The sequence below is a fragment of the Zootoca vivipara genome, chromosome 13, assembly GCF_965207765.1.
Source record: "Zootoca vivipara chromosome 13, rZooViv2.hap1.1, whole genome shotgun sequence".
NCBI classification, from domain to species: Eukaryota; Metazoa; Chordata; class Lepidosauria; order Squamata; family Lacertidae; genus Zootoca; species Zootoca vivipara.
In genome coordinates this window covers 34,228,458-34,253,075 of record NC_142596.1, presented here as the reverse complement: position 1 = coordinate 34,253,075, position 24,618 = coordinate 34,228,458, and the positions used below count along the sequence as shown (strand labels likewise).

Sequence of the window (24,618 nt, the reverse complement as noted above, 5' to 3'; positions counted from 1 at the left end):
AAACATCTACTACAGGAGTAGCCAATGTGCTGCCTTCCAGATACTCAACTCCCATCAACTCCAGCAAGCATAGCCAGTGGTCAGGAATGATGGGAGTTGTAGCACAGCAACATCTGGAGAGAACTATACATTGGCTAACCCTGTACTAAAAGATGCTACTAGCCATGATCACTATGTTCTACATCCACTGTTGGAGGCAGTGTACCAGCTTCTGGGAATCCTAAGTTCGGGGGGAGCATTGTTGCACTCAGGCCTGCTTCCAGAAGTTGTCTGCTCTTCCTTCCTGAATTCTATAAGAAATGAGTTAGAATACAGTCCTTTTTGCAGCAATGCATGGCTTGTCCCGGGCCTGGAATAGATTACCATTTGATACAGTTTCCCCTAGAGGTCTTCAAGAACCTAGTGGTGCAATCCTTTACATATCTATTCAGAAGCAAGTCCCAGGTCAGGTTGTGTAGCCTAGATATGATTACCTGACAGCACAGCCCCATTGAATGCAGTGGGTATTATTTCTGAGCAAACCTGCAGTGGATTGTTGTCACACACGTCTTCCGCTTGTCCTTTCAGTTGCTCATGTAGAAGACAATCCAGTTGGCCAGCTTCCAAAGGAAGTATTTCTAAGCAAGCCTGTTCAGGACAGAGTGTCTCTCATCCAACAAATTACCAGTCCGAAGCGAGTGAGTATGCCTTGATAGCTATTTCTCTTGCCCAGGGCCATGTATATTTTGGAATTGGATTGCATCTGCCTTTCTAGGAAGCAGTGCTCTATGGCAGTTGCATCTGGCAAAGGGTCTTGATTTAGCCCTCCTTAGAAATTGGAGATTTGTGACTGTGATCCTTGCTTTTCAACGCTTATCATTTTCTCAGACTCCTCGCCGGTCTCCCCTCCTTACAAAGAGCATCCCCAAGATTCACCGGGCAACCTCTGCGCCTCTACAGACAGTAGACCCTGTGGACCAGACCTGCTGGAGGGAAAAACCGCAGGCCAGAGGGGATTCCTCTCTCCCAGCGCCTTCAGAGGGCGATGGCAGCATTCATGTTTATGCCCACAAAAATGGGGATGTGACTGTTCATACTGTCAGTGTTGATTCTGATGAGGTAAGCATACACCATAGGCATGGCTATTCAGTGCACATTCTGGAATAATGAATCCATAGCTTGTTTTCACCTTTGATTGGAAAAGATGGTCAGATGAGGAAGGCCTATCTGCTAGTCCTCAAGAAAGAGACAGCAAAAGAGCCACCATTGCTGCTTCCCAGAGAAACTCTTACCTGTTACCTGTTAAGGGGAAGATATATAATACTCTTTCTTCCAAGGACTCCAGGGCAGCAAGATGACTCTTGTCTCTGTAGGGAGAAGTGGTCAGTGGCTACTTCCTCTTGCTGGATTGTGAGATCATTATGGGCAGTGAAATTGGATGTTATGGGGAGCCATCTGGGGTACAGCCACTAGACTGAACTTTACCTTTATAAGGTTGCGCAAAGAGTGCAAGCAACATAGAAACAAGATAATGCTCTGTGACATGTGTGGGATACCCACCGCCCTCCACAACCCCCTTCACCCTGACCACTGGTCATGCTGGCCAGTCCAACTACATCTGGAGGGCTAATAGATAATAACAAACCCCTAATAAGTTCTTGACTCCCATGCCAACATTTTAATTTATTTTGAATCTTTCCAGGATGTGTGTGCACAAGCGATGGGACCAAAGGTGATCTCCACCAAGGACTCAGTTCGTTGCATGGTGAGAGATCCTGCCTTTTAGTACTATTTAAAGTACCACTCTTTAACTTCCCATCTCCCCTTGCTACCTGGAAGAGGTGCCTTGATTTCACAGACATAGCTACATCAGACCTCCTCAGCCACTGATGCCTGCAGACTGTCAGTATTTTGCAGGAGCAAACTGAAACTTTAGATTTGCATATTTATAGTGGATTAAATCGCTGCTCTTACCCTGGTGCAGAGGTTTTCAAACTTTTTGAGTCCATTGTTTTCTTAACCAACTAAATCCATTCTTTCTGCGGGGCTCAAGAGTCCAGTTATGGCACCCCTTGCCTGCAGAGCTGACAGCCTCTCACACTTGTGGAGTGTTCCCTCAGCCTCCTCTCCCCTCTCCTTGGGAGTCCTCCAGGAAGCTGCTGCTGCCGTCCCTGGTTTCTGGTGAGTTTCCTCCCAGCTAAAGAAGGGTGCCTCCCAGAGGCACCATTCACCTGCGGAACATATAGCCGGGGCTGCTGCAAAACAACCACAGTTGTGTAAGCCTTTGGGAAGCAGAGATGTGAGAGGGCATCAGAGGAGGGAGGGAAGGAAACAGGGACAGAGACCAGTGTTGCCCGCAGAACCCCTGACCATCATTCAAGTCACCCCAGGGTGCCACGGCACCCTGGGTGAAAACCACTGCCCTAGTGTAACAGATCCACTTTAAAAAGGAACAAGACTATTAGTGGTTTGAAAAGCAGTGAGGAAATGAATTGAAAAAATTGATATGAACAAATGATTAATGGTAAGATGTACAAATACTCTGTAAACAAATCAGGATAAATGCTCATTGTCATGTAACACACACACCCCTTAAACAAATCAGGACGTAGGCTCAATAAAGACCGGGCATGGCTTTACCACTTCAAAAGCTTCTCGTACAAGCAAATCAGGATAAACTCTGAAACCACAGGTTGGCTGGAGAAGCCGTAGATCTCTCGAGTCTTGGCCTCTTTCCTATGATCATGGCTGCTGACCCTCCAATTCTGGCCACAAGCCGTGTGTGCATGGAGCAGCTACTGGAAACAGGAAGCTGCATTATCCCGAGTCAGACCATTGGTCCATCTGTATGAGCATTATTTACACTGACTGGCAGCAGCCCGCCAGGCCTTTTGGCCAGCATTCTTAAGAACGTAAGAAGAGCCTGCTGGATCAGGCCAGTGCCCCATCTAGTCCAGCGTCCTGTTCTCACAGGGGCTAACCAGAGCACTCTGCCCACCGGCAGTTCCCAGCACCTGATATTCAGAGGCATAATGCCTTTGACCTTGGAGGCAGAACATAGCCTTTATGGATGGTCGCCATGGATAGCCTTGTCCTCCATGAATTTGTCCATTTCCCTTTTGAAAGCCATCCAAGTTGGCGGCCATCACTGCCTCCTGCAGGAGGGAGTTCCGTAGTTTAACTATGCACTGGGTGAAGTAGCCATTTATTTTATCTGTCCTTAATCTTCCAACAAGATCTTTCCCTACCCAGGGATTGAATCTGGGACCTTTGCTTGAAAAGCAAGCGCTTTGCCACAGAACAAGGGTCCTTATGTCAAGGAGAGGCATCTCCCATCCCATAATTTGGTTGGGTAACACGCCCTTACAGGAAACTTCTACGCATGTCCCTATTCCTTTCCTGAATGGAAAAGATGGAGGCTCACTTAAGTGTATTATTGTACGTGGTCCTGGACTTAGCAGAGTATCTTAAATCTGATGACGGATCGATTTTTCTCCTCCAGAAACTCTTGCCAGATCCAATCCTGAAGCTGAAGAGGGTTATTGGGTTTGGAGGCTGCAGCACCAAATGGGTCAGTATGCCTGAATTTATTCATCGTACGTATTTGGCACTTAATGCTTCAAGCAAGAAGTGTAGTCCGTTCCCTGCAGAAGTCTCTCATTTGACCTTTTGTCTTTGTCACCCAGGCTCTGTGGGCTGCAAATGGATCTGTGGTGGTCTACCCCTGCCATGCTCTGATTGTAGCAATCGCATTAGACACTGGCAGACAGTGGTTCTTTGCTGGGCACACTGATAAGGTAATATTTGTTTCTTTTGTCTTGTTTTTCCACATGTCAATAAAAATACAGGAGAGACTTACAAATACACCAGCCCTTCTCAACCTGGGGGGGATCTTCAGATGTTATGTACTGCAAGTCTGCTCAGCCCCAGCAAGTATGGCCAGTGGCCAGGGATGGGCACCAGGTTGGAGAAGCCTGGCATGCACCAGGAGCATTCATAACGTCAGATGGGTGCATTCTGAGACTTGGGGTAGAATTAGAAGCAGTATTTTGGTATCTCATAAACGTCACCCAGCCGTTGTGAAAGCAGGGTTGCAGAACCGGTGGCCTTCCAGATTGAGGCACAACTCTCAGCAGCCCTGACCATTGGCTCTGCTGGCTAGGGCTGATGGGAGTCAGCATCCAGCGACATCTGGAGAGCCACAGGTTACCCACCCCCCTGTTAAAGAATTTCATATCTACAGCCTGACTTCCTCCTTTAATTCGCGAAAGTTTATTTCTTCGATTTTGATCATTGTGCGCATGCAGTTTTTGCAGCTGTTAATAAACAGCAAGGGGGCAAGCATTCTTTTACTGTGTTCTTTGTCCAATATCCTTGTACACCTTTGGCTCCCGCATATTGCTTCCAAAATACCTTTGTCATTGGTTGCTGCATTGGTGCACGTCTCTCTGTGTGTATTGTGTGAAATCTGCAGGTATAATACTATGAGTTGGTTCACAGATAATAAACTATTGTTTATGAAGATGCACTCATTAATAAACTGTAGTTTGTTAAGCCAAGGATGACCATTGGGTTCAGCGCAAGTCAGAATGGACAACGGATGCATAACTGAGGCTAGAAGGGGATAGTGGCAGCACTTAAGGGACATTCAGACCCATAGGACCAAGTGCCCCCATTCAATTTTATAGCCCCTAAAAACAGGTGTTAACTCTGGACAAAAGGGTCATCTCTCTCTCTCTCTCTCTTTTTACTAAAAATAGGATATCAGTTAGCTTGATGATGAGCGTAATGGCTAATTAATTAGTTAATGAGTTGCTTCTTGCAAACAAAGAAGTCTTGAAGTAAAACATAATATACCAGTTTAAAATATGACACGTTGAAAATGTTCATGTACAATAAACAAATTATAAAAGGAAAAAAATCCGTCCTCCATGCAACTGCAATATCACTACAAACATGCTAGCACATGTGCACAAAACCATGGCCGCAAAAAGCACCATGTCCCTTGAAGCCTTGGAGATTTGGAACATCTTTGCCTGCTGTTGAAAAGATGCCATTGTGACGGGTGACGTTCCCTGGGGAGAGAGCCCTGAAAGACTAAGCTGGGGACCGGAAAGTCTGCATTTGAAATCTTGCCTTTGTACGGATAGATCACGAGACCCCTTAATCTTAGGGTTGTGGGTTCAAGCCCCACCTTGGGTGAAAGATTCCTGCCTTGCAGGGGGTTGGACTAGATGACCCTTGTGGACCCTTCTAAATGCAATTCTATAATTCTTCATGTGCTTTAGGCAAGCCATATTCATCCTTAGCACCACCACCACTACCACCATCTGCAACGTGGGGATAATAATTCTGGCCTATCTTACAGGACTCTTGTAAGTGAAGGTGAAGCTCTTCCAGTGCTAGGTGAATGCTAAGTAGGAGGTGGTGGTTGAGGCTACAGCAGCAACAGCGATTCTCTGGAGACCCTCCTGCTTCTGTTACCAGTTTAATAAACACCCCATAATAAGGATTTGATTACCTTTCAACTGTTTGATCAGCTCCTGTAAGTTGGGCAAATTGGTGTGGTTTAGAAGAGGAGCAGCGACAGGCAGTTCCTTCCTATGTAAAAGGCACGTGATTCTCCCGAAAGGAATCCAATTCTGCTTTATGCCACAGGGTACCCTTTCCCACAATGTCTCAATTTTCTGCAGGTGGCGGCATTGGCGTTCAACGGCAACAGCACTTTGCTGGCCTCTGCACAGATAGGGCAACTGAGCGTGATACGTCTTTGGGATTTTCCATCGGGGAGGTGCCTCTGCATGTTTAAAACGGGGATGCAATCAATCTCTTGCCTCAGGTAAGTGCAGGAGGGAGCAGGGCAGGCTGGGCACAAGGAGGCATCCAAGGAGGAGCTGGAACTCTTGACTCCCAAAGGCTTTAATTTTAAGATTAGAATGGTACGTAAGGCAAGTCACAGGTTGCAAGAACCAGCAGTTACTTGAGAGGTCAAAGGCATGGTTAGGCACACTCTAAAATATTGAACCGACGAGTGACAAACCCCTTGCACCTTCCATTTGAGGGACAGGAGGGCACAGCATTCAACAGGCCAAGCAGCCAGAGCCCAGAGGCTAGGCAGGCAAACAGGCACTCCTGTAGTGGGTTGGCTAGGTGAGGTTTGTGCACACTGGCATCTCCATGCTCTAGCTGCCAGCTTGGCATCAAATGTATTCCCAGCTGTTTCCCAGGAAGGCTCCTGTGTAACGGGGGAAGGCAATTGAGACATCTCAGCTGGTAAAGCTGAGGAGTGTGTGTCTGGAACAAAGATAACAGAAGGCACCTCTGAGAGTTTTCCTGAGCCTCCTTTGGAGGGCAGATCTCAACAGATGTCTCAAAATCTGCTATGCCCACCCTGCCAAGGGTGTAGATCTAACTCCCCAAACTCCTCCTTAAGGTCTCTCTCTCTCACACACACACACACCCTGTCCATGACACCTTCACAGGACTCATGGCAGCAAGGTAGAAAGCGAAAGACTGCCAGTTTTGATGCTGTCAAAACTGGGTTTTCAGTGAACAGCGGAATCTGGTCTATAGTAAGTACTCAGACTGCTTCTCCATTTATGCTAGTGCTGTCTACTCTGATGGGCATAAGGTTGCCAGGGGGTTCAGGCAGAGGTTTTCCACATCACTTGCTATTACCTGATGCTTTTAACTGGAGATTGAACCTGGGATTTTCTGCATGCAAAAGACTGTTCTCTGCTGCTGAGCTCTGGCCCCTCGTTCTTTTGCAGCTTTTCCTACAGTGGGGGTATCCTGTGTGGCACTGGGAAGGACCGACATGGGAAAACAGTGAGTGAATTAGCATTTCTTTCTTTGCAGTGGGTGTGGTGTGGGCGGGGAGTCCAAAGGACCGGCTAGCCTCACCCAGCTGCCTCTCACTCTCTCTCTCCTCCCTTTTATAGATGGTGGTGGTGTGGAATACTGTTCAGGTGAACCATGGGGGAGAGGTGGTGATGCTTGCCAAAGCGCACACAGATGTGGACATCCAGGCCTTAAAGATTGCCTTTTTTGATGACACCAGGTAAAGAGCTTGTTGTTACCATTTCATTGCATATGTATCCTGTCCTTCCTCCCAAAGGAGCCCAGGGCAGCCAGCAGAGGCGGAAAAAGGAAAAGCAGCATCACACAGGAGGAGAGAAAGAGGCACCCCTTTGCTTGTGGGAACCTGAACTGTGACAATGCACGATGCAAGGCTTGTGCCTTAAAAACAAGTCCTGTCTAGTTTCATTCTCCCAGCTTCATTTTTCATAACAGAATGGTGTCGTGTGGCCGGGACAACGTGAGGCTGTGGCGGGTCCGGAGTGGAGTGCTGCGCTCCTGCCCAGTAAATTTGGGCGAGTACCGTTCCATGGAGTTCACAGACTTGGACTTCGAAGCAGGCCATTCCACCCAGCGAGAGCCACAAGACAGGACACTGTAAGAAGCTGCTCCACCTTATTGCTCCTTGACTAATGCTTTTGAAAAAAGCTGATACTGCAAGGCAGACTTCTGGGTTTCTGTAATGTTTTCTGTACCTGACACGGCCCAATTTGCTAACAAGATCATACCTTCATGCTTCCAGGACCCTGAGCTAATTAGAGTTGGGCAAGTCAGGGATGATCTCATTCCCTAGAGCCCTGGGTAGATCCACTTCTTCCCACCAACAAAGCCTATTTCAAATCAAGCATTCCAGAGAACATAGACTAGCTACATGACATCTCTCTCAGAAACATACATGAAATAAGCAGGAGCTCCCTTAACTCTCTTCCTGTTTAGTTAAATTGCCAGCTGTAGATTTAATCAGCTAAAACTTTCATTCCTTGACCTACTGATTTTAAGTTGGCACCCCTTTGTTGTTGTTTAGTTGTTTAGTCGTGTCCGACTCTTAATGACCCCATGGACCAGAGCATGTCAGGCACTCCTGTCTTCCACTGCCTCCCGCAGTTTGGTCAGACTCATGTTCGTAGCTTCGAGAATACTGTCCAACCATCTCATCCTCTGTCGTCCCCTTCTCCTTGTGCCCTCCATCTTTCCCAACATCAGGGTCTTTTCCAGGGAGTCTTCTCTTCTCATGAGGTGGCCAAAGTATTGGAGCCTCAGCTTCACGATCTGTCCTTCCAGTGAGCACTCGGGGCTGATTTCCTTCAGAATGGATAGGTTTGATATTCTAGCAGTCCATGGGACTCTAAGAGTCTCCTCCAGCACCATAATTCAAAAGCATCAATTCTTCGTCGATCAGCCTTCTTTATGGTCCAGCTCTCACTTCCATACATCACTACTGGGAAGACCATAGATTTAACTATACGGACCTTTGACGGCAAGGTAATGTCTCTGCTTTTTAAGATGCTGTCTAGGTTTGTCATTGCTTTTCTCCCAAGAAGCAGGCGTCTTTTAATTTCGTGACTGCTGTCCCCATCTGCAGTGATCATGGAACCCAAGAAAGTAAAATCTCTCACTGCCTCCATTTCTTCCCCTTCTATTTGCCAGGAGGTGATGGGACCAGTGGCCATGATCTTGGTTTTTTGGTCATATAATGATGTTGCTGCTGGGTGACCTTGCTGCTTTCCTCTCAGGTTTGTTTGCAGCCGGAGTGGACACGTTTTGGAAATCAACTATAAGAATGTCGCTGTCAGAAATGCCCGGCGCCTCTTGCCATCAGAAGGGCAGCACTCTCATCGGCGAGAGAAGCAAACTTTTAACTCAGGTGGGCTGCGTCAGTTTCTCCGTAGCTGCCTACAGAACTTTCTTCTTGGAAACTTGCCAGATCGGCCTTTCCCAACCTGGTCCCCTCCAGATGTTTTGGACTAAAACTCCCATCAGTCCCAGCCAGCATAGCCAAATGGTCAAGGATGATGGGATTTATAGTCCAAAGCATCTGGAGGGGACCAGGTTAGAAAAGACAAGCCTGGAGACAATCCGTTTGTAACACAGGTGTTGTGCAAGAGCGAGCAGTCTTCTTTCAAGGAAGAATTTCTGTTTCAGTGTTGCTTAAATTTCCAAGCGCTCAAATGGCAACATGTTGGTGGCAGAAATCAGCTTGAATGCCTTTAAGAGTGTCATGGTGGGATATGGAACTGACCCATGCAATATTCTCCTGCCCAGCTCCATAGAAATGAATGGCTGATTGAGGGATAGATCTCATCAGGTTCCTCTACACAAGCTACTTCTGGCTAGCTGTGGAAGGTTGCACTAAAGGCTTCCAGCACGGAAAGGATTTCAGAATTATCCCACAATGGCTGACATGGGTATCTGGGCCAGCTCCAGATCTTCTTGCTCAGATTACAGCTGACTATACAGTGTGAGGCCTTCACTGCCAGCTCTTGTGCTTCAGAGTGTACTGGATCTTTGTTCTTTCAGGTCCTGGGATTGCACTGAACAGCATATGTCTCTCATCAACTTTCTGTGCCACAGCCTCTGAAGATGGCTACCTGCGCCTGTGGCCACTGGACTTCTCTGAAGTCTTCTTGGAGGCAGGTGCGTAGAGCTTCGGGATCATGCTGTCAAAGCTCTGCATAGGTGTATAATTGACAAGATCTGTGTAGTAAACTAAGGATCAGGTTCCTCAGGCTCACGTGGTCCTCTAAGCCTTTTCCATCTGGCCCCAGGAGCTCTTCCCAAGCCACACCCCTCATTGGCCAATCCTTGCAGCCTCTTTGAATTTTTGCCTGGCTAGAATGTGTCTAGAACTCGTGACGATGCCTGTTGCTAGCCTGGATGGAGGAGATAGCAGAACATGTTCGGAAACTGCCTTACTGTGCAGAGGTAAAATTCACATCCATTGCTCTGTCCTCTTTTGTCCCTGGCCCTGTCCACCAGTGATACGTCGCCTCTGGGAGGTTGTCCAGAAGGAAATGTGGCCCTCGGGCTGATAAATGGTCCCCTGTTGCTTTAGAAAACGGAGCTCTGTGGCAGTTCCACCACCAATCCCTGTGGCATGTTCACCCTGGAGGGATGGCTCCAGTAACCTATTCACCATGGACATCTTTCATTATCTCGTTAACAGGCTACGTGTAAATTTAGAAAAAACTGCCATGAAGTGTGAGATCCGTGCCCATTTGCTTTCCCAATCAAATGAAGAGTTCTTATGGCCTACCTAGAAGCCTGTTTAGTCCAACATCCTGTTTTCCACAGCAGCCAACCAGATGGCCTCTGGATAGCCCATAAGCAGGATAGTCCCTAGCCATCTCCTGCTATTGTTTCGCAGTGACAGGTATTTAGAGGCCTCTGAGCCTCCAGGTATTGTTGTTGTTTTAAAAAAACGCATTCTTCCCAACCTGTGGCTGGTGTCGCTTTGGTTTCACAAGCATAAACATGAGAAATAAGTTACAAGCATGTCGTCTGCAGACTCTTCATTGGGCAGCTTGTCTTCCTGCAGAGCATCCCAGCCCGGTGAGTTCGGTCCGCATCAGCCCAGATAACCTGAAGGTTTTGTGCACAACTGCCTCTGGGAATGTGGGTTGCCTGGATATCCAGTCTAAGGACTATTGCACCGTTATGCGCTCCCATCTGGATTCTGTCTTGGCATTCTCTGTGGAGAGATCCCAGAAGCAGCTGGTGACTGTCTCTCAGGATAACACCATTCGCGTCTGGAACCTTGAGTCTATGCAGCAGGTAATGTCCAGAGTGCCCTTTTTCGTAAAGTCCACCGGGGACTCAGAGGGTCATATCGAACGTTAATCCTACTTGGAGTCAGCTTGTTGAAATCAATGGACGTGACTCTCTTAGGTCTAGTTGACAGCACTAGTGTCACTTCTCACCCCACCATATTTCAGTCCTTCCTTAACAGCTGATATTTCTATTGGATCAAATTGGTGAGTTATTTCCATTTGGTTGTTTTGTTGGGTTCAAGCCTATCTGCTAATGCAGTGTTTCCCAACCTTGTGCCTCCAGCTGTTTTCAGACTACAATTACCATCATTCCTGACCACTGGTCTTGCTAGCTAGGGATGATGGGAGTTGTAGTCCCAAAACATCTGGAGGCACAAGGTTGGGAAACACTGTGCTAATGTGACATTGAACTGAGATTTGAGGTTAAGGCAACATCTGCGCTATAAATGTAAGGCACTGTGATACCGCATTATTATTATTAATATCTTGTATTTTTCCCTGACAAGACTCAAGGCTACTTACAACTAAAATTGAAACTGCTAAAAAAGCAGTCATTCAAAAACAATGAATCATTAGTAGAATTCAAATGTACTGTACATGTGGTACCTAACACCAAGAAAACTAGCACTAATACGCCCAGGAACCTCGCCAAAATGCTGCAGAGGGTGCACCTCAACAGGCACATATTTCCATATGTGGTGGGAGTGCCCCAAAATGCAATCACTCTGGACAACAACTATACAAGAAATATGTAAAATAACCAAACAAGTAATAGAAATAACCCCAGAATTGGCCTTACTAAACATCTTCCAAGACAACAATGCCCACTTACACCACAAAAACTCATAACCCACTTACTCTCAGCAGCCAGAAACACCATAACAAGACACTGGAGAGACCTGTCAGGAGTAAGCATGGACCAATGGTACCAAATAGTATGGGAAACAGCCTTACTAGAAAAATTAACCAATAAGCTGAAACTGACACGGGGACAAATAGAAGAAGATGGCTTCACCCCAGTTTGGCTCCCTTTTATCACATACATAGCCCAACAAGACAATGACAAAAATCCACCAACAGCATACAAATAATATGGCTAACTTGATCCAAAACACCCACCCACCCACCCCACTCACACATGAAACAAAAACCACCACAGCCAACCACAAATGCATAATCATACCCTAGGCCAACCCCATCTCTCACCACCAAAGGAACACAAGCGAACAATAGAGAACCTGCACAAGCGACGCTGACAACCCCCCCCCCCACATATATTAAGTAAAATAGAAACACCGTCACCCAAACCCACCCCCACTCACCTTTCTCCCATCTACCTCTTTTTCCTTTCCTCCCCAATGTCTCAACAAATGAAACTGATCTGTAAAAATGTTACGGGAGACATTGCACGTATTTCTGTAAAAGAGAAAATCCTTAATTTTATACACACACACACACACACACACACACACACACTGTACATGTAGACGATCACATACAATTACTTACAATAAAATCATCACAGCACTAGCCCTTTCCTAAAAAATAGTATATTCCCAAAAGCCTATTGAAACAAGAAAGTATTACAGTCATGGCTTCCCCCAAAGAATCCTGGGAGCTGTAGTCTGTTAAGGCTCCTCTGGGTTGTTAGGAGACCCCTATTCCCATCCCATCTGGGTATTGTGGCTCTGTGAGGGGAGCAGGGGGTCTCCCAACAACTCCCAACAGCCTTCGCAAACTACACTTCTCAGGATTCTTTAGGGGAAGCTGTGGCTGTTTAAAGTGGTATCATAGTGCTTTAAATGTGTAGTGAGAACGAGACCTAAGACATTGGCAGCTTGTTATTGCCAGCCCGTCTTGTGTCTGATCAGCATGATCCTCTGTCCCCTATAGCTCTATGAATTCACTGCTTCTGACGAAACACCGTGTGCCGTCTCTTTCCATCCCTCGCAATATATCTTTGCTTGCGGTTTTGATACTGGCGTCGTGAGGACCATCAGTCTGGCTGCCTCAAAACTCCTTGAGGAACACAAGTAAGTTTTTCAATATACAGTATACTTTCAAAGTTGCATCCTGAGCGTTCTTCCATATGTCAATCCTAAATGATGCAAGTTGCGGGCTATGGGTTGTATCTACTCAAAGAAGAGCCATTGAAATTAACGGACCAGTTACTAATCTCTGTTCATTTCAGTTGGTTTACTCTTGAGTAGCATTGGATGCAACCCAATTGGATGTTCTTTCAAGAGGAACAGAAATGTGGGAGATCAACATTATCTTGTGTAGATATTAGCTTCTTGCAGACTTTGGAGTTCTCTGTTTCAGTCCTGATTTTGTGAGGAGCTGGAAAAGAGGCTAAAAGTGCAGGGTGGGGTGAGGTCTAGGAGAGCAGGCAGGCTTCTCTGTTGACACGGACCTGGTTCTGACCAGGTAAAAGCTCTGTATGGGCTATACCACTTTAGAGTGTAGGGGGAAGAAATCAAATTACAAAGTGTCCCATTACAAAAAAAAATATATCCCTCTATATAGAAAATCTGCCTGTTGGGGAGAAGGCTAGGCTAGAACCCTTCTTGTTTTCCATGTGAAAAGTTGTGGTTTTTAATGGAGGAACATTCCGTAAGAAGAGTCCTTCTGGATCATAAGAATGGTTTATTAAGTCCAGCACTGTTTTCTCACAATGGCCAACTAAATGCATATAGTTCAACAGTGCTCTTCCCCACTTGAGATTCCAAGCAAATGGCATACTGCCGCCATCAATGCAGGTGGAACATACCCACTGTGGCTAATAGCAACTGACAGCCTCGCCCTCCACGTGCTTCTTTAACTCCATCATGTGAGCTCACTGCTGCCATCTGAAGTGTTATGGCCCTGACATGAGCGCCGCCTCATTAAGAATCAATGCATGAACTAGTTTGATTGCCATCTTAATTTTCAGTTGCCCATTCTGCTTTCTTTCGTTCTTTTTGGTACTTTGCAGGCAGCACCGTGGGTCAATCACAGGTCTGACCTTCTCCCCAGATGGCAATTTCATGTACAGTTCCTGCAGCCATGGGACCCTGGCTCTTTATAACTCTGCCATCCAGAAAAGTCACATTATCAGAGTACTAGGTAAGGTGTTTGTTTGTTTGTTTGTTAATATATTTACTTAGAGCATGTGTACTCTGCCCTTCAGCTTCAGTAGGTCCCAGAGCAGCTTGTATACCATCAATTAAAACAGGACAGTTCCTGTCCGCACTCTTTCAACATGGCACAAAAGGAAAAGGGAATGGGGAGGGAAGAGGAAGCAAGCAAACTCAGGTAACAATTCTTCCTTTCCCTTGCATTCCTCTCCCCGCAACGGCTGTTAACTAAGTGGTGCTCCGCCACCAGCAGGAGCTTTCACTTGCATTTCTTTTGCCAAAGTTCATTTTCCATTTTAATTTCCATTTTATTTCCATTTGGGTCTGGTTCTGCCACCATTGGTGTGCTGCAGCCAACAAATTACCCCCAAGGGAATGTGGCCATTGACAAGGAAAAGGGGTCCTCACTCTGGCCCTAATGGTTTGTGAACTCGTGCTGCATTATGATTTTGGTGTGGCTCGATGGTCTAGGGGCTCTTTCCTTCTGCTTTCTTGGTGTGGTGGTTAGAGTGCCAAACTAGGACCCAGGAGACCAGGGTTCAAATCCCCTCTCTGCCATGAGTCACTGGGTGACTTTGGGCCCATCACTGAGTCCTGCCCTAACAGGGTTGTTTTGGGGATAAAATGAGGGGGAAAGCCTTACACGCCACCTTGAGCTCCTTGCAGGGAAAGGGGGGGGCGTAGGAATGCACTGATTTAATAAAACAAATAACTTCTCATACTATCTACCTTTCATTCAGCTAATGTCACCTCACAAGATGCTGGCCACGGTCCTGATGCGCTTTCTGTCAGCGGCGATGGACACCTCTTGGCCTTTGTGGGACCTTCCAAATACATCGTGACTCTCATGGATGCTTATTCCTTAGATGAGGTAACTTGACACTTGCTCACCACTCGCTGTTCCGCAGGAAAGCAGATCTCAGAAGGTTGCAGAAACATCTAGCCCTTTCAGTTACAGAGTGGGAAAGTTGGTGGTTTTTTGTCTAAACCCAGAGAGCACCTGAAATGCTGAGAGGCCGGCCTGTTCTCAGTCAGGGCAGCCCTTAGCTACATCTGCTGGGCTGCAGAAATAGCAGGGTGATATGCACGTCCCCCACAGTGTGTTTTATAAACATGGGGGCTATTCCTGTCCACCACTGTCACTACATAGTGCTTCCAGTAGCACCTTAGAGACCAACTAAGTTTGTCATTGGCATGCACACGAAAGCTCATACCAATGACAAACTTAGTTGGTCTCTGAGGTGCTACTGGAAGGAATTTTTTTTTATTTTGTTTCGACTACGTCAGACCAACACGGCTACCTACCTGTAACTTGAACTACATAGTGCTGCCATTCTCTCCTGACAAACATTTGTTTGATCCTGATTGGCCAGGATCCCTTCTTGCAGAGGCGGATTTAGGACAGCGTGACTGGTTCCCCCGCAGAGGTCGAAGGGGCCAAGGGAGCGCCTTCCCATCTATTTCCCAAAGCAGAGTAAGCTCTTGCTTCAGGAAGGAGGTGTAGTGGCTCTGACAGGGTCCTAGAGTCCTCCTTCCTCCTTTCCAAAGCCTAGTTAGTGCTTGCTCCACTTTGGGAAGGAGACAGGAAGGCTCTAAGACCCTGCCAGAGAGCTTTCGCACCTTCTTCCCCAAAGCCCAGCACCCCGCTTACTTGACTTCGGGAAGGTGGCATGAGGGTTGTATTACTAAGGTCGGTCCCTGCTCCTTTATTGAAAAATAGTGCATCTCATGCCTTAAGATGTTTTATAGTCCACTCCACTTAATTGTGCTTTATGTATGGACCAGGCCTGAGTGCTCTCTTTCTAAATTTTCCTCGTTTTCTCTTTTAGTGCAGAAATATTTGCTTCAAGAAATGGGACATTTATTATTATTATTATTATTATTATTATTATTATTATTATTTGTTCTGCCTGGCAGCTGCTGAGAGTAGATATGAGCATTTTGGATTTGGACAGCACTGTTCTGGACATGGCTGAGAGACTCTGCTTTGCCCCTTTTCCTCTGGGCCACCTCTTGGTGGCGACATGCTCGCAAAAGGTTCTGGTGATTGATGCCAAGTCTGGACGCTTGATCAGAGTGGTAAGGGACTCCCATGGTCACTTCTTTGTGTTCTGAGGTTGGGCTCGCACGCAGTTTCCAGGGTTCCCCCCCCCCCGTGCATTTCCCTCTGCAGTGAAATTCCCAGGGAGGGATTGTGTCATTCTGAAATTACTAAATTACTTCCAAATGCCAATTTATTTGTATCTCGTGAAGTTTCTCAGTTGATCAAACTAGTGCTCCCTATTCCCTTAATGTATTCTGGAGACATTTTTTATTCAAAGAAATGAAAGATACTCTCCTGGCTGAAATTTCTAAGGAGCTGGCACCCGAAAATGAAACATGCTGTAGACATAGTGATGGCAACGAAATGAGCAAAGGCCACTCAGCTTAATTATCCTGATTGGACAGCACTCCTCTGAAGAAGAGGGAAATGAATCTCTTTCTCCTCATTTGGTTCCCAGCAGATTAATGTAGCCCAGAAATAGGCCCCGTGCTCAGTGGGCAGTTGAGCAATCGAAACCAACTCCAGAGCAAGACTCTTCTTCTCAGATCTTGAGAAATGGAATGAGGCCCCATAGATGATGATTCCAATACCAGACTCTTTAATGATGCTAATTTCTTACCATTCCTCTTCAATCTTACCTTTGGGTCTCCAACTGGTCTCAAAGGATCTGTCTACTGCAGCCTCTTGAAAGATTTCATGAATCGAAATCTTCTCAGTGCACAGTTCCTTTCCCTTTTATCAGAATGGGCTAGACGTAGCCAAATAATCTAATGGCTTTGCACAAAGATTTTATTCTTTTGATCAGCAAGCCGTGGAGGACCTTAAAGTCTCAGCAGTGGATGCCTTTGTAGCAGCCCTCCTGAGTGGATCTGTCATCCCGACTGATGGAATGCACTTCTCAACGATGTGTCGGAGCACGGCTCAGTCTTTGACCTAAAACCTACGCAGGAGCCTGTGATCACTCTTCCTTAGGGCAGCCTTCTCTGCTAGACTTGGTTGGATGGCTTGGTAGAGCAACCACATAATGACTCGGTCCAAAAACACACACAGAAGATTTCTGAAATGGTAGCGTCCATTGCCAATGCTACCCGGGACCCCGCCCAGTTTTCCATGGGGACCATAATAGTGGGGGCAGTAGCTAGGACATCAAGGCATTGAAATGTTGACACTGGGTATGGTTCACCTTCGTATAAATCTCTTCGCAGGGTTGCTAACTCCGCTTATTTAATTACTTCCTCTCTCTTTAACAAACATTCTTTTCTATGTGTCTGTCCTCAGTGTATTTGTCTTTTTGGTGGAAACAGATGGGTTCAATATTGGGGGTGGTTTGTCTTGATTGCAGGTCCCGCAAGTGCACAAGCAGTCTTGTTCTTCGCTGGCCTTCAGCTCCGATGCCCGGTTTCTTTTGACAGCTGGCGATAGGGTCCTCAAGGTGTGGGATTATGGAATGAGATTTGATGTCAACTCTCAGGTACTGCACTCAACAGCAGGGCAGTCTTTCCCCCCCTCCAGTTGTCACTGTTCAGGCTAGATCAGTGGTTCCCAACATGCCAGAGGGGTCCGCAAGATGCTATTAGAATAAAGAATATATTAAATATATTCCGTATGATAACAGATTTTTTTGTTTTGGCCGCTTCCTGCATGAGCAGAGTCTAGCGCAAAACTAGAATTAGATAGAGGCAGTAGTTCTGCTGTATGCCGTTAGGTGGCGCTTTACAAACACTGCTGTTTTGCAAAGAGGCAGCGCGCGCATTCTACTAACGCTCACCTTCATTTGTGCGCTACTGCGCAGGTACCCTGTCTTCTCCATTCCCCTCCCTCCTCCCTGGCGCGCGCTGCCTCTTTGCAAAACAGTAGTGTTTGTAAACAAAGCGTTGTTTTTCCGCGGAAGCTACAGTTCGCGTAGTTAAAAAGGGTTAAAAAGTGGTTCGTTAAAACGACAAAGGCCTACAGATGAAGAGGAAGAACTGTAAAAAACGTATAAATATAAAATATAAAAAGACTCTTAATTTGGCTCTCACTTTTTAATTTTAGGATTAGGAATTAATGGGGGTCCTTGTCAAATAGCGGCTCGATGAGGGGTCCTCGAGAAAATTTTGTTGGGAACCCCTGGGCTAGATTGTACAATGAACATCATAGTAGCACATTCAAGTGATGAAATGGAGCCAAAACAGGGCCACAGAGAAACAAACAGGGGGTGCTTGGGGGAATATCTTTCAGCGAACAACAGCAGCAACACCCAAGAGATGCAAAACTCCCTGAAACTGATTAAGGAGAGGTGAAAATGTTCAGCAGGCATTGGATGTTGAACCTCACTTAGAAAAGGGGGGGGAAGGGGAAATTGTGAGGAGAGAATAGAACGGTTGACTGGAATCCCGAATAGAAGCAACCCTATGAGAATATATTGCAATGGTCAGTTGTTGAGAAAACCCCTCACTTCATTCTACATGTTACGTTTGTGAATACAGTGGAGACATTGATTCCTGAATAAGAAATTAATTTGAGGGAATAAATTTATATAGGATGACTTTCTCTAGAGATGATTTGGGGAGTAAATTAGCGCGGGAAATTGGAGGGGAATTAAATTGATTTGCAGAAGACTGCTGAAAAACGTAGTGTAAATCAGTTGAAAAGGAAGTGATTTGGAATGATCTGAGGTGGGGTGCGAATTTAATTAAAGAACATACCAGGTGTGATTTGGATAGAAAAATTAGTTGTCTTGTCTTCTGTGATGATAAAAATTTGCATCTGTCTTTTTAGTGGCTTGCAGTGCCGTCGCTCTGTAGCACCGTCACATGCATGTTTACTTAGGAGTAAGTCCCACCATGTTCAGTGTGATATATGTTTAGGATTTGAGCCCTAGGTATCTAACTTCTCATTTATTCATTTCACTTATTGCTTGGAAATAATTACATCTAATCAAGGTTGCTAACAACAACAACAAAAGGATAGAGCTGCCAAAAAATATCTGCAATAATATATTTACTGAAGCTGCCATTGTAAACACCCCCGGAAATGAAATTTTGAAATCCCAAGTCACCCAGAGGAGCTGCATGTTTGAGTTGAGATTTCAACTATGGTCTCTCTAGATCAGGGGTGTCAAACTCAAATTCACCGGGGGCCGCATCAGCAGTTTGGTCACCCTCAAAGGGCCGGTTGTATCTGTAGGACTATGTGTCCACTCTTTATTATCATAAATTATTGTCACTGCATTCAATTATTACTGTTTTTTGTAATAATGTAAGTAATAACTAGCTCTGAAAGCAGAAACATAGTCAAAATAATGGCAAGTAGATATTCAAATGTACAATTATTGTACAATTTATTGAAAAATGATTTTTGGTAACTGCACTGGGTGGTGGAGGCTCGCTAGGGTTTCATGCAGGACCTTTGCAGAGCTACTAGTACCTGGATATGCTGGGGTCCTTCTGCATGCAGGACAGATGTTCTGCCAGTGAGACACCACCCTTCACCAAAGGGACTGGCTGAGGTTGACTCACTGGAGCTGCTCTCCTGGTTCCAGGGTTTAAGGGCCAGAAGTATAAAGCAGCATCCTATGTTTCTGAGGAGAGGGAGAGGGAGGGGAGGGAGGGAGGAAGGAAGGAAGAAAAGAGGGAGTGGGAGGGAGAGAGGAAGGAAGGAAGGAAAGAGGGGAGAGAAAGAAGAGTAGGAAATAAGGAAGGGAATAAAGAAGGAAAGAAAAAGAAAGAGGGAGAGAAGACGGAAAGGGAGAAATAAGGAAGGAAGTAGAGGGAAAGAAAGAATAAGAATGAGGGAGAGGAAGATGGGAAGGACAGAAGAAAGGAAGTAAGGAAGTAAGGAAGTAAGGAAGTAAGGAAGTAAGGAAGAAAGAAAGAAAGAAAGAAAGAAAGAAAAGAGGGAGCAGGAGGGAGAGAGGAAGGAAAGAGGTGAGAGAAAGAAGAGTAGGAAAGAAGGAATAAAGAAGGAAAGAAAAAGAAAGAGGGAGAGAAGACAGAGATAAAGAAGGAAGGAAGGAGAGGGAAAGAAAGAATAAGAATGAGAGAGAGGAAGAAAGAAAGGGAAGGGGGGTCGCCGCCTTGATTCAGCGCCAGAAAAGAGCGCGAAGGGAGCCAGGGGCAAAAAACATTTCCTGTGCAGCGTAAGGCAGCGGGTGTCCGTTTTAGGAGAAGTGCGTAAAGCCTCAGAGTTGCACGTTCGTGAGGCTGAGCCGCGGCAGGAGGAGGAGGAGGTGAGGCAAGAGGAGGAGGAGGAGGAGGCGGCGGCTTGCCGGGTCGGTGCCCGGCAGCGCCGTGCGGAGAGTCCCGAGCCTCTGGGACGCAGCAGTGCTCTGTAGCACTTTGAATCCTCCTCCTCCACGAGGCGCTGCTGGGTGCTTTGTCTGTGCTTCAGCAGCAGCAGCAGCAGCAGCCGTTTCCAGGCGCCAAGCCGTGGCAGGAGGAGGATTCAAAGTGCTACAGAGCACTGCTGCATCGCAGAGGCTCGGGACTCTCCGTGCGGCACTGCTCCGGCCGCCTTTCTACCCCCCCCCGCCCCAGCTGTTTCTCAGCGCTTTGTCGGCGTGGCGCTTCAGCAGCAAGGTCCCGCTGCTGGGTCCCGCTGGCTGGGGCGCTCAGCGGGCCACATGACGAGGTCTGGCGGGCCGGATTTGGCCCCCGGGCCTTGTGTTTGACACCCGTGCTCTAGATCCTAGTCCAACATTCTAACCGCTAGTCTGCATGTTATAACTATAATAAGTTGGGTCTCCCTGTCTTTACATGCTCTGCAATGTAGTTCCAAGAGGCCAGCCATTCTGCTTTTGCTTTTCTTTCTCCAGGTGTTTATTGGCCATTCTGAGCCAATACAGCAGGTGAGGTTCACCCCTGACCAAAAGCAAGTCATCAGTGTTGGAGATGCCATCTTCCTCTGGGATTTCCTAGGTGTGTTTGCAGAGGAGTCCTTCAAGGATGAGTAAGAGCCCAATGTTTCCTCACTAAAGCAATTGTCTTTGGAAATACGATAGTCTGTAGGTGCCTGCATATTTACACCTGCCTTTTCATTTCCCCGTCTTTTAAACTCTGGACTTGTTACCATTCCAGAATCGATTCCTCCGAGTCCTCAGATGCTAACAGAGTTGGTAAGTCTGCATTTGTTGCTGAGGTATGCTACTTGCAAAACCCCACATCTGTCTGACAGTGAAATAGCTACCATTACTTAGCTGCTCGTGTGAGGCACGGCTTTTGCCCCTGGCTGCTTCCTCTCTCAGCTTTTGGACAGCAAAAAGGTATTGAGTCCTGGAGGAAAAGGGAATAAGGTGTGCCCAGCCAGGCAGCTAGTGACCCGATCGCCAACAGTTGGGGGGAGGGGGAGGGAATAGGAGAAGCCACAATGATCTCTTTTCTAATGAGCTCTGCCATTGCATCTATCACTGTCTGTGTATGTCTTTGACACAGATTTGTAGACAGACATTTTCCTGGTTGTCTTCGGCAAATAGAGAGATTTTCCAGGTGAGCAGAGCAGGGAGGGAGGGCTAAGGCTATTTCTTTTTATGGACCAAATGCCTGATGTATGGGGAAGAGGGACCATTAAAAATGGTTTGGGCTAATAACTGTGAACTTTAAAATTCAGGAAGTTTCCTGTTTTGACTGGGGGGTTGTTTTTGTTTTTATATAAAAAATGGGACATAACCATTTGCAGAATAACCCTAACAGACATTAGAGCTGTTGACAGCTGCAGCCATCAAAAGAGGTGACAAAGGTGTTGCTTCTGTTCATTATATTTGTATCTCATCCTTTCTCAGGTCAGTTCAAGGTTTTGTCTTCCCCAACTGCTTTATATCCTCTCAACCCTGTGAGGGTAGGCTAGGCTGACAGAGAATGACTGGTCCAAGGTCACGCAGTGAACTTCATAACTGTGGAATGTTTTACCTGGATCTCCCTGGTGCCAGTTGAGCACTTTAACCATTAAACCACCCTGCCTCTCATTCTCTTCCCCCCCTTCTGTTCTTTATCCACAGAAGCCAATATGGAGAGGTCACATGATTTGACGCCCGGGGCCAATGATCTCCCCCGCCAGGTGGTTCCTCGGCCAACCATTGTGTCCCCACCTTGTCTGGAGCTCAGCTCCATCCATCCAATGGGGCATTGCGGTGAGCAGAGAGCACTTCAAATGAAGCAAATATTTGTCAGCCCCTTAAAATCCTTCAGGCGCCCTGAACCCCATCCCCATTGTTGTCTTCCACTTGCTATTTTTGTTCCCTTCCCATGTTCCCATGATTAATCAAAGTGGGTTGTATCCAGCTAACTTTTACTATTATTAATAAATCGAAGTTAGTCATGTCATTAATTTCAAGTAGTCTAATCCGAGTAGACCTAACATTGGATACAAGCTTCCTGTTGCCACCTATGGCGCTTATAGCTGCCTGCCATCTGCAGCTGCCTAGATAAACATTCCATTTGTTTTGGGTAAGGATTATCAAGGTACTATATTGCATCCCATAAAACAAACACTGAAAAGCTATCCAAACACAGGACGCTGCCTTATGCTGAGTCAGACCATCTAGTTCAGTATTGTAGGCACTGACTGGCAGCGATTCTCCAGGGTTTCAATCGGGCGGGGGGGGGGGGCGGACATTTCCAGCCCTACTTGGAGGTGCTGGGAATTGAACCTGCGACCTTCTGCATGCAAAGCAGATTCTTGACCACTGAGACATGACCCTCCCCCTTACTGCTTGCTGTGAACAGCACTCTAACCAAACTGGATGAAGAAAACATCAATCTAATTCCTTCTCTTCTCAGGCAGAAGGCTGGAAGTAGCCATTTCTTTCTGGTGCTTTCATCCTTAGCACGCTTGGTGTGTTAAAATCCATGGGACTTGCCCTGCAGAAATGGCCTGGTCTCTGTTCCAGGTGTGGTTCTCAGGGGGCTTTGTGTTTTGAAAGAACCGAAGCTAAAGTGTTTCAGTTCCATTGCTATACTTGAGCTCCAGAAGCTGATGTACAACAAGGGGCTGTTGCTCTTCTTTCAGTCACTCTCCCCTGTTTCCTCTCTTTCAGATACTTCTGAATCGGAAGAAGAAAAGGAAGCATATCAGAAAGGCAGCCACAGAGAGGCTGTTGATGAGGGTAAAGCCCAATTAGTTCTTGCGTTGAAGGGCACTATCCCTAGTGAAGACTCTCTGGCTGTGAAACCTGAAGTCATTCAGCCTTGTCCAAGACCCCATAGCCATGCAGGGAATGGTAGGTCAACATGTGCAGGGGCTTTGCTAAGTTTTTCTTCTTCTCGAGATAACAGGTGCTTGTTTTTTTATCCATATGTATGTTACTACATTGGGACGCGGGTGGCGCTGTGGTCTAAACCAGAAGGTTGGCGGTTCGAATCCCCGCGATGGGGTGAGCTCCTGTTGTTTGGTCCAAGCTCCTGCCCACCTAGCAGTTCAAAAGCACGTCAAAGTGCAAGTAGATAAATAGGTACCGCTACAGTGGGAAGGTAAACGGTGTTTCTGTGTGCTGCTCTGGTTCGCCAGAAGCGGCTTTGTCATGCTGGCCACATGACCTGGAAGCTGTTCGCCGGCTCCCTCGGCCAATAATGCGAGATGAGCGTCGCGACCCCAGAGTCGTTCCGCGACTGGACCTAACGGTCAGGGGTACCTTTACCTTTTTATGTTACTACATTCAGTTTGATTGTGTGCTTCATCCATTTCCCAAGTTTGCAAAGTATTAAGACCAATTTTCACAGCTCGTAAATAATAATTTATAGGGAAACATGCTAAAATTCTATATAACAATGGCTCTTAAAGAATGCTCTCGTAAACTCTGTGCTAAAAGATGCTTTCCAATTGTTCTCTCTTGAGTGCTAGAAAGTAGAAAGGAAAGCAAAGGATCCAAACCCCAAAACAACACCTGCCCGGACTGCTACAGGCACTTTACCCCTCGTTTCAAAACATCGGCACCCCAGAAGGTAAGAAACGGTCTGGTGTAAACATAAAAATTTTGTTGAATCATACCAATCTAGAGTCAGCATCCTGTTCTCACAGTGGTCAGCAAGTCTGCAAGCAAGACCCCAGTTCAACAGGACTCCCCCCATTTGAAAATCCCAGCAACTGGTGTTCAGAGCGATACTGGTCTGGTCTCAAGACTTGATGTAATGGTTTCTGAGCACAGTAAGAGTCTCAGGGCTCTTGAGAGCCCCTTTTGCACATGGTCAAGTTTTCTCGAGGCAGTGTGAGAGACATGTCTGGAATCTCTTCTAAACTTATGCTGAAGCTGTGCGTGTTTGTCTTCTAGGTATTCTCCTCTGCTCTAACTAGTAACGAGGGCCTGAAACTAAAAGCAGTCATTGGCTACAATGGGAATGGCCGGGGAAATATGGTTTGGAATCCAGATACAGGTATAGTCTGCGTTTGCGAATTGAGATTCCAAAATCTGTAAATCTTCTGTACCCAAACTTTCCGCTGGACAACCAAACCAGCTGGCATCTTTGTCAGAAATACATTACAAGGAAATCAATTCTATTGAAATTATGTGGTATGTTCAGGGTTGGAGTGCAAAGCTCTCTGAAATCAGTTGGTCTTAGAGTCTAGTCGCTCATCCCATTAGCCAGGCTCTGTTGTGAAGGCTGCCTCTTGACAGTCAAGGAGAGCGGAAGGGGCTTGCCTTGAAGTCATGTTGACAGAGAAGGAGAGGTCTCTCAGCAGCAGACGTCTTCCTTCTTTTACCTCCCTTGGCTTATCTCCTCCAGCTCAGTTGGTAGAGCATGAGACTCTTAATCTCAGGGTTGTGGGTCCAAGCCCCATGTTGGGCAAAAGATTCCTGCATCACAGGAGGTTAGACTAGACAACCGTCGTGGTCCCTTCCAACTCTATAATTCTATTACTCTCTGGAAGCGTGGGAGATGCA

General features: G+C 46.5%; 1 protein-coding gene across 3 annotated transcripts in view; it reads left to right on the top strand.

Annotated features, from left to right (window-relative positions):
• WDR90 (WD repeat domain 90) overlaps positions 1–24,618 on the top strand; it is a 49,582-nt gene that overhangs the window by 8,483 nt on the left and 16,481 nt on the right. For 2 of the 3 annotated variants that reach the window (XM_035130626.3, XM_088657418.1), the window contains 23 exons: positions 568–677; positions 868–1,098; positions 1,682–1,744; positions 3,482–3,550; positions 3,666–3,776; positions 5,673–5,818; positions 6,750–6,807; positions 6,921–7,039; positions 7,273–7,434; positions 8,571–8,701; positions 9,355–9,471; positions 10,373–10,608; positions 12,498–12,637; positions 13,579–13,709; positions 14,461–14,591; positions 15,638–15,799; positions 17,107–17,235; positions 20,560–20,693; positions 20,822–20,859; positions 21,739–21,870; positions 22,777–22,959; positions 23,574–23,680; positions 24,007–24,109. In XM_035130626.3, coding sequence (XP_034986517.3) covers positions 568–677; positions 868–1,098; positions 1,682–1,744; positions 3,482–3,550; positions 3,666–3,776; positions 5,673–5,818; positions 6,750–6,807; positions 6,921–7,039; positions 7,273–7,434; positions 8,571–8,701; positions 9,355–9,471; positions 10,373–10,608; positions 12,498–12,637; positions 13,579–13,709; positions 14,461–14,591; positions 15,638–15,799; positions 17,107–17,235; positions 20,560–20,693; positions 20,822–20,859; positions 21,739–21,870; positions 22,777–22,959; positions 23,574–23,680; positions 24,007–24,109 — 2,943 coding nt within the window. The remainder of the gene's footprint in view (positions 1–567; positions 678–867; positions 1,099–1,681; positions 1,745–3,481; positions 3,551–3,665; positions 3,777–5,672; positions 5,819–6,749; positions 6,808–6,920; positions 7,040–7,272; positions 7,435–8,570; positions 8,702–9,354; positions 9,472–10,372; positions 10,609–12,497; positions 12,638–13,578; positions 13,710–14,460; positions 14,592–15,637; positions 15,800–17,106; positions 17,236–20,559; positions 20,694–20,821; positions 20,860–21,738; positions 21,871–22,776; positions 22,960–23,573; positions 23,681–24,006; positions 24,110–24,618) is intronic. The other variant, XM_060282757.2, reaches the window with a different exon arrangement.